This window comes from Alnus glutinosa, chromosome 11 (assembly GCF_958979055.1).
Source record: "Alnus glutinosa chromosome 11, dhAlnGlut1.1, whole genome shotgun sequence".
NCBI lineage: Eukaryota > Viridiplantae > Streptophyta > Magnoliopsida > Fagales > Betulaceae > Alnus > Alnus glutinosa.
This window is the reverse complement of record NC_084896.1, coordinates 15108788-15118463: the sequence shown is the minus strand read 5'-3', so window position 1 is coordinate 15118463 and position 9676 is coordinate 15108788. Positions and strand designations below refer to the sequence as shown.

The 9676-nt window shown below is 35.2% G+C and overlaps 1 protein-coding gene across 1 annotated transcript; it reads right to left on the bottom strand.

The window, feature by feature from the left end:
• Positions 1 to 433: 433 nt before the first annotated feature.
• On the bottom strand, positions 434 to 5114 carry LOC133882687 (tobamovirus multiplication protein 1-like). Its single transcript, XM_062321894.1, has 11 exons — positions 4899 to 5114; positions 3721 to 3811; positions 3589 to 3641; positions 2382 to 2474; positions 2211 to 2282; positions 2016 to 2088; positions 1809 to 1854; positions 1659 to 1722; positions 1120 to 1173; positions 953 to 1030; positions 434 to 547 (listed from the first exon to the last, which is right to left on the bottom strand). Exons 1-11 carry the CDS (start codon positions 5064 to 5066, stop codon positions 455 to 457), a joined length of 885 nt encoding a protein of 294 aa, XP_062177878.1. The 5' UTR covers positions 5067 to 5114; the 3' UTR covers positions 434 to 454.
• Between the last annotated feature and the right edge of the window lie 4562 nt (positions 5115 to 9676).

Sequence of the window (9676 nt, the reverse complement as noted above, 5' to 3'; positions counted from 1 at the left end):
CAATAGAAAATTAGGTTTAAATAGAGTACGAATTAAACCCTAATCCTAACCCTAAACGTACAATAACATAAAGCAAAAAATAAAATAATAAAACCAGCATAAAAAATAAATAATAAAAAAAAAATGCAAACTAATGAAAGCCAATAATGATCCAGCAGCTCTCAATCACAAGGTGATGGGCTAAGCATATCCTCTGATGTGGACGTCCCTACACAGATGTGATCTATGGCTCGTGTTTGGCGTCCCGCGTCATAAAGTTGTATACGTACTACTACAACATTCCAAATCTGTTCATAAAGATGCTTTTAATTGAGTTAAAAAATCAAGAGAGAGAGAGAGACAGATGGAAAGCTCTGAGAGCATGCATACAAAAGTAAACGGTAGCTGAAGCAGATCACAGGACCTTCAAAAGAATTGAATCTCAATTATCACCTGTTAAATTGAAATGACAGATTCAGTTGATGGGGTGATACTGATCTGAGACCCGCCTTGGGGGCAACTTTCGCAGGATGAAGAGCACGAGAGCAGATGGAATAATCTCTACCACCTGTGCCAAAAGAAAAGGTCCAACATAGTGAAAACATATGACACTAAAATCCTTAGTTCTAGACCTAAGCACATTATGATAATAAATAAATAAAAGGATCAAGAGGAAATTATTTTTATTGAAAATTAAACTTGAACCTTAATAGTCAAGGTTAATTGTACTGCAGTGAGACAGGGGCATCCTTGGAGATGAAGGGAGAGGACATTCATGTATCCCAAATATAGACTTTAGTCAATTGTAATGGAAAGCTTATAAAAAAGCCTACAAAGAAAGGTACGGTGGGGACTGACACAGGAATAGTTGAAACAAACTGTTGAAGTAAGGTGATCACACAAGGAACTGGTGGCATAGCGAAAGATAATAGAAAAATTCCACTAAAAAGAATTAAAAGTTTCCGAAACTTACCACGTAATATATTAGGTTCAGGATGGGATGATCCAGAACATCAACATCTAAATCCTCATCAAATGCAGAGAGAGCAAGCTACACCACACACCAATAAAGATGTCCTTGTCAAAGATACAGAACATTTGGGTTTTCTTGCATAAATTTCAGCATCAGAAGGAACTCACCACAAGGCATCTTATCAAGAAACAAGTACAACAAATTCCTGTGACACAGCCAACCTGCCAGTAAAATAAGTTAGGCACCAACTGCTTTTAATTAAGCAATATATTTTCCAAGGTGTGTTTTTGCGTGCTTCTAACTCATTATAGTCAACATGCATACTCTTCGATATGATTATAATTCTTTGTCAATATGTTGCGATCATGCTCATCTGCCAAAAAGTATGAATTATGTTTTGAGAAATGCATAAAGATGTCAAATTTAATTGCATTTCCTTGCAACTTGTATAGAATCATTAAATTTTTAAAGGAGAAGCAGCTAATGACAAGGTAAAATATTGCTATGAAACTCCACCTAAAGAGAACTAATATCCCACAGAAATCATTGACGGGGATAGAAAGGCCAACTTCATTTGTGCATTACTATCAGTCTTACTTTTTGGCAAACTTCTATCGTATACTTCAAATTGAATGATGATAACTACGATATACTGTCTTTAATCAATTTCAATCTATTGAACAACTCAAACACCATAGGGACAAACCTCATATAGCTTTTTCTGACGACCTCTAGACTCTATGGGGAAGCACCTCAGCATGACAAATAACCTAGAAGAGATGAAAAATGTAGGATGAGAGCACATTTTATAGGATGGAACAACGATACCTTCTTTCTTCTGAGTTTAAGTTCTTACCTCCCACCATATATTATAAATCCTAGAGCAACACAGAATGAAACAGCTGCAAAAGAAATTGAAAACAAGTATCTTTTACATGGATGAGTATTCCCATTTGAGTAAATAATTGGTTTTGTCAACTTCATGAATGCATTTTTGAGAACTCCATTATTTATAGATATAGATAATACCGGGATAGAACACAATGATCTTAACAACATTAACCTGAAAAGAAGAGTTTAGCAGCTTCCACTGCAGCAGAACTTGGGCTTAATCTTATGAATATCCAGATGCACACCTATTATAACAAATTAATGATTGAGAAACCAAGACACATTGTAAAAAGCATAATTGAATCTGGCTCATTTCTTCATGGCCTAGTTACAATCGACAGAGAATCAGACATTTCATTTTCCCTACCTGTAGTAAATATATAAATCCATTTACTGCATAGTAAGCAGGCCTAAGCTTGTCAGTTGGTAGGCTTCTTGCCTGTTAAAAGCCATAAAATGAGTCTCCGGCCGATATCAATCACAGCTCAGTTGTTACTCATAACTCATATCATGATCTACAGAAAATAAGTAGAAATACCTGGTGATATATCTCAGCCCAGAACAAAACAAGTAGTGTGTAGGTCGAAAAAAATAGAAGACCGGGTAGTTCCATAAGAACCATTTCAACTACCTGTACCAGGATAATAGTTTAAAGGCAGTGCAGTCAAAAAAAATGTTTTAATCATTACTTGCCTCCATCTTTTTATTTAAAGAATATACAAACCATTACACTAGGAAGGTTTAGTTTAAACTATAAACCAGCAAACTAAGTAGTAATTTTTCAGCTATGTCTTGCTCCCATGTATTTCTATTGACTGCTGTCCAACATCCTATCTGGTAAACAGAGCCCAGATTTACCTGACCACTGTTTTTCAAGTGAAAGACACATTTGAAGAATATATATATATATATATATAAAAGTTCCTCTTTAGAATGTGTTTGTAGTACAAAAGGAAACATTCCTCAACAATTTAATTAATAGAAAAGGGTGAAGCATGTTATCTATCAGTTTCATGTGATGGAGATCATATAATAAAATTTTGACACATCAGACAGCATCAGTTGCTCAAAATCCAAAACTAGTGTTGGCAGATCAGGATTTGATTAGTATTTAATTCTGCCATAGTTACGATCATCCCCGTAACAATATTTAGAATCTTGTTTTGGGTTGATAAGAACAAAAAACTAAATACATGTAGGCATTTCTGGGAGGATTCAGAAGTCCTCTCTCTCTCTCTCTCACACACACACACACACACACGCGGGCTTGGTTCATAGATATTGTCCACATTTAAGATCCTTCGGCAAAGTTTACTAGTACCCAAAATTTACACATCTATAATGGATAGGATCTAGAAGAAGAAAATATCATTTTTTAAAAACAAATTGAGATACTCTGAAGAGATAACTGAAGTTTGATGATAGCAGCTTTAACAAGTATCTATTCCAAACGTTAACTTGTTTGAGAGTTAATTTTGTAGATTGAATAATTTCTATTGCTAACTCCACCTACACTTGAAGAAGTAGCTACAAATTCTGCATAACACATATGTTTCAGTTAAAAATTTGGCAAATAATTTTTGAAGAAAATAACTGAAGATGATTGACGTTCAAGCCACAGAAACAAGCAAAATTTACTTTTTTAGGTCTATTGAACAATATTCTATATTCAGATCCTAAATGTAGAACTAAGTACCAGCAAATATTGAAGCTCAGATTACCAAAATTTAGACTGAATAACATACCTCTGGCCTAATAAGGAACACACTTTTGTAGAGACCAAAGAGGACAGCCCTCACTGTAAAATGCAATTTGATTTCAGCAAGCTTATAAAACAGATACAGGAAGGGCCATGACAAATAATACAAGACGCTTACATCCATTCACAAGAAAATTCATCAAGTGGAAAACCTTTTGTGTTGTCCAACCATATTCTGGTACTCTTAAATGAATGCGCAGCAGTTGTACCTGAAAATTGGAGACAAAAATGTCATTACAAAACTAAGTTCACTGTACTTTTTTGGTAAGTATGATGAAGGACACCGGACGTGACAGTAAAAAGCTAGAAACGGGAACGTTTTACTGGGAAAAATTTAGCAAGATCAGTGATGGTTTTATACTACACATAAGCCTAAGGTGAGAGGCAAGCAAGAAGCACATCAGATCGATCTACTGGTGATGCGATTTTCAGGAAATACACAAACCCGTTCGGTAATATAATTGGACAAGTCTGCGGCTGTTCAAAAGACCAGTAGAAACCAATAGATTAAAGCAGTGCATATTCCTCCCAGAATAATGCGTTTCTGCCATGTATGTGTAACAATGTGCTTGCCTTCCTGAAATGCATTACCTTAAAAAGCTTAGCTAATGATGTCTATGCCGATGCCTGCCATGGAGAATAATAGTGAGTGCTAGAATAGGGAGTATCCTGGCCTTCACTCTATGCAACATATTTACCAACAAATCAGTATCCTTATTATGGTTTTTGTGAATCACTGTTTTAACAGCCCAAGTGATATTAAGCCCAGAGAAGAGGCAGCTTCATCTTGATAAAGCAACTGAGCAGAATCCAATTTTCTATCTTCAGGTGGCAACAATCAAGGGTATAAAGCTCCAGCAATGTACATGGGAAAGTAGGTTTTTGGAATTTCTTCTCCCACAAGCCTAAAGAAGAAAACACTTTGATAGCAACAAAAAAGCAAGTGGTGCTTACCTTTCCAAGCAAGTACTTCAATACAACAAGGTGTATAAAATATGGTTTCAAAATTAACAATAGAGATTGTGCTTGCAATTAGTTGCTATGATTCCTTGCAAAAAACAAGCATTTTTAAATCCAAGAGACCAGAAGCAAGTTTATATGGATTCAAATCGAATTTATTTTATTTTTATTTTTATCTTTGTCAGTGTCACTATTTATGCACACAGCATTATCAAAAAGAAAGAGAGATGCAACCAACAAGATCACTCAAAATATATATACACACATACCCAACTCAGGTTGATTCTGAATACATTGAGAAAGCTAAGAAGCGAAAGAAATTAAGAAGGTACGTACCAGGGCAACAAGGGAAACCAAGGCATAAGATAGAGATAAGGCATAGTAAATGCGTCTTTGCCATTCTTCTGAGTCGTCGATCTCATCCCACCGATTGAATGCGGCAAGAGCACTGTAAATCTCTCCCTCTCTAACCGCAAACCTCTTTGCTGTTGACGTCCACGCCATTCGGAGCAGCAAAACAATAACAATTGCGATCAACAAGGGAGGCGTCTTTGCTCTGTTTAGACCAGAGAGCTGGGGACATGCATGCACGTGTAGAAAAGAGGGGGATCGAGGACACGTAGAGACTGAGATGAACCACGTGGCCGGGACGACCTCGTGGCATATTCGTTGATTGCGCAACGGACATGCCTTACTTCCTCTTTTGTTACTACGACGATCATGCTTTTGTTATTTGACTTGACTTTTCTTTTCTTTCCCACCGAAATTAAGATAAACAAGTTATTTTCTTCTCCTTTTTTTTCCCCTTTTTTTTCTCATTTATTCACTCTTATAAGTTTATAAAAAGAAATCCATATACTATGGAAAGGCACCTCACTTCTTTTCTTCTGTTTTTTCCTCTTTTTTATTTATTTTTTATTTTTATTTTTTATTTTTTTTTTATTGAAAGATCTGAGGGTTTGAAACGTACAAGATAATTACAAAGACATGCGATACTACACCTCAATTAAAATTCTAGACATGATTAATTACATATTCAATCTACTCAAAGTAAATCTTAAGTTTCCAGTTGCATTAATATCCATCATAAAATTTTAAAATATTGTCATTGTGTATGCATGTGGTGGATCTTTTTTCTTTTTTTTTTTGGGTATGGGGCCCAAACTTAGATAAGTAAATAAATACACAGATACATATATATATATACATATATATATATATATATATATATATATATATATATATATATAGTTCCTTATGGTACATAAGTTATAATAATATACAAAAGTTATAAATCTATAAAATCATTTTTAAAATAGTTTTCCTTCGAATGCAAATGTTTTCTCATTCGCTAGACATGTAAAAAAACCAAACATTGAACTTGCATTTATTTATTTGATAATATAATTAAAAGAGAAAAAAATAAGAGCATAAAAAATGAAGAAAAGAAAGAATTTGAAAATACAATGTTGGATTCCCTATGTAATGATCTAATCAGACGTGGTAATCTAATTATAAAAAGAAAGAAAATCCTTCGCCCGTTATCTCCTCATCTTCCTATTTATAAGCCACAGCTCACTTCAACGTTTCCAATTTCCCATAGAATCTCCGGAGCTTTCCTAGCCACTATAGTTTTGTTTTTTGTTTTTTTTTTTTTTTTTTTTTATCTTCTTTGTCCGAAAATAGGTTTGATTTGCTTCACCTATGAGATTTTCAACCAATTCTTCTTTTTTTCATCAAAGCTGATCCTAATCTACGTAAAGATTACTGCCTTAGCCCTGTCCTATTATTTGTTTAATGGGCTTCGTCATTTATTTACAGATTTTTCAAGATTTTTCGTTCTTAGAATTGGAAGAAAAAGATTGAAATGACTGTTAAAAATTTCACTTATACCTTTGAGATTAATGCTTCATTTGTTTCGACGTAAAATGGTTTTCGTCGTAAAATATTTTTGACCAAATCATTTTCAAAAAAATTGATTTTCTAGAAAATATTTTTCGGTGTTTGGCTCATATGAAAAAATTATGTAAAGTGAAAATGCAATTGTTGCCTGAATCTGGCAACATCCGGTCGCCGTTGCTGGATTCCGGCGAGCATGTTTACCCGGATTCAGCTAAAATGGCAGGATTCCAATCGGGCTCCTCCGCTTGGCCGGATCCCGGCCATTTTGGCCAGATCTGGCCGGCTTCTGACCATGGCCGGAATCTGGTCCACCGGCATCCAGCGACAATGATCGGATGTCGCCGAATTCCGGTGGCCGGATATTGCCGGATTCCGGCAATCGGATATCAAATATGCGTGCAAGGACGAAGAATTTAATTTCAGAAAACAATTTACGGTTTTTAAAACCGTAAATAGTTTTTCAAAAATTAAAGCTTTTACGATCAAACTGAAAATGATTTTTGTTGACCATTATTTTCGCCCCTACCGAACACCGTAAAAAACAAACGAAGCATAAAAAAAAAATTGATTTTATTATGAAATGTTTATTATTATTAGCATTGATAGCTCTTTTCTTTAAAGCTTATGCCGTAGAAGCTGACATCAGGCTATTGGCGTTTTATCCGCATCTTCCCGACCAAGACCCAAGCTATAACTTTGCTTTCTAGTTTTGCTCTGAAATACATAGAGTGTTGGAGAGGCCGTACATGTTTTAAATTTACAAAAAAATAAGACATTAGATAAGAGTTAGTAGAAAACAACATGGACAGGATTGAAGAGTCTCACGAAGGTCATGCCCATACCCTTCTCTGTTTTGGTGCCTATACCACCTTATGCAGCCCATTCCTTAGCTTTTGCTCAAGATTTAAAGGACCAAGACATGTTATCAGCATGCACATTTCCTGTTTGTTGTTTCAAGATTTGGGTTTCTTTTTCTTTTTCTTTTTCTTCGGTTTGTTGTTGAGGAACCCATATCTCTTGATCTATTTGCTTCTTGTAACCCTTCTCCTATTTAATGAATGATGCACTTACCAAAAAAAATAAAAAAAAAAATAAATTGTTAATATGACAGGGCCATGCTATAGAAAATAGTATTTTTATAGAGTTTTTTTAAAAAAAAACTCGAGGTTTGCCAAAGACCCCCCAATGACGAACGTAGGTCCGCCCTTGTGAGTATGTATATATACACCCACGTATGTATGTATTAGATGATGATGACATCTACTAATTATTTTTTTGTTATTTATTTATTTATTTCTTACTACAAAATCATCATTTAATTTTTTCAAATATTGGTGCATTCATAGATGAAAAATAAAGGGACTTCTATTTTACAGTGTGTGTGTGTGAACAATGAGTAACAAAATATCAAAGTACGGAATTTAAAATGAGACAGATATTTTGTTAACGAAATAGAAACTCAATTAAGAGATAAACCACTCATGGGCAGCCAAACCCAGGAATTTCACTATTCAGAAGACAAAGCTAGTAACAAAGCAGTAACACTCACATACCCTGATGCAGTGATCGTACCTTGCACTCTGACACGTAACCTAATGTGAACGCTTCCCAATCAGGTCTCCTACTTGAAGAGGTCTTCAATGAATTCCTTTAGCTTAGGGCTCCTCCCTAAGCTAGACTTCACACGAACAAGAACCACACACCGAGCAGCACTTAGAGAGCTAGCAAATCTTCACAATTTCTACCTTCACACCCTTTCTAAGTTCTAGAGAATTTAATACTTAATTCTGTAAATAATACATGCCTAGAAGCATCTATTTATAGGCTTAGAAGACCTAAATCGCCTTTGATTCGGATTTCTCTAGGCAGCGTCCAAACAGAGGCAAAGAGCGTCCGGACAATGAACTGTGCAACCGCCTTTCTATAACACGCTTTATGCGTTTCCATATTAAGGCCGCGTTAGGACGGTGTTGTCCTAGCGTCCGAACAGTTGCAAGTTGTCTTTCCCGATCTGTGTCTGCAAAGGAAATCTGGATTCTTCTCAAACACTGAAGAGCGTCCAGACGGTGTTGCCCGATGTGCAAATTTTAATACTCTCAAGCGCACAAATCGTTTGTAATATAGTGTACGTGCAAGTGCGAGGTCGAATCCACATGGAATTGTGTTGCGAAAATTAATTTCTATCTAAACTAATTCTATTTTAACCTAGTTCCAAATTTTTGGGATTTTTTTTTATGAATAAAAGAAAACATAGCTAAAATAAATGAAAAAAAAGAAAAAAGAAAAAAAAAAGTACTGAGGTTTTGGAATCCACACCCACTAAATCATAGCAACATATTCTCATGTTTGTCAATACATATCCGAAGTTCTCACCATACAAATTTTATGTATGTTTTACTATGCTTCAAAAATTAATTAAATCATTCAATGAATCAGTTTTTTACACAAATCACAAAAGATATCCAGTTTAAACCAAATCATCAAATGTATTCATAGAACGAAACATAATGAATATCCAATGTTTTGATAAATGAAAAATTCAAGCAATCAATTAAATGAGACTATCTCAAATCATCACATGTATCCGGAAATCACAAAAATATCCAAGAAATCATCCCACTAATTGAAAAGAAGTAAAACATTGAAAATATTAAACCCAATAAAATCGGATAGTATAAACTGTCATGAAAATATTGTTGCTCTTCAAAGGTGAGGTTTCATCCTCAACCTTAATTGAAAAATTAGCTACTCATCACTAAGAAGAAAATACTAAATTTTATTAAGAACATAAAAATTAAAAAACTTACAAAGTTGCAAATTGCTATATGCCTTGGTGTGGCTGCAGGCTTGCGCCTCTCACCCCCCCCCCCCCCCCCCCCCCCCCCACACACACACTTTACAAGAGAAAAGCATGATATTTATAGAACAAGAGTTGCAAATCCTATACTTGGAAAGAATCTGGAAAATAGCATGCATACTCGACCCTTAATTCGCTGCCAGTTGTGGAATTTTATGCATCTCTCTTGTTGCCCAGTTATGGAAGGAATTCAAGTCTTGGTGCTGCTCATTATGGAAGGAGATATGTGATTGATTTGGTGTTGTCCAGTTGCTTTGAAGAAACACGTGCGTTTCGGCTCTTAGCATGGAAAGAAATCAAGTGTCTCGCTGAAAATCACGCATTCCAACTTGCTGCTTTGGTCTTCAGTTAAGGA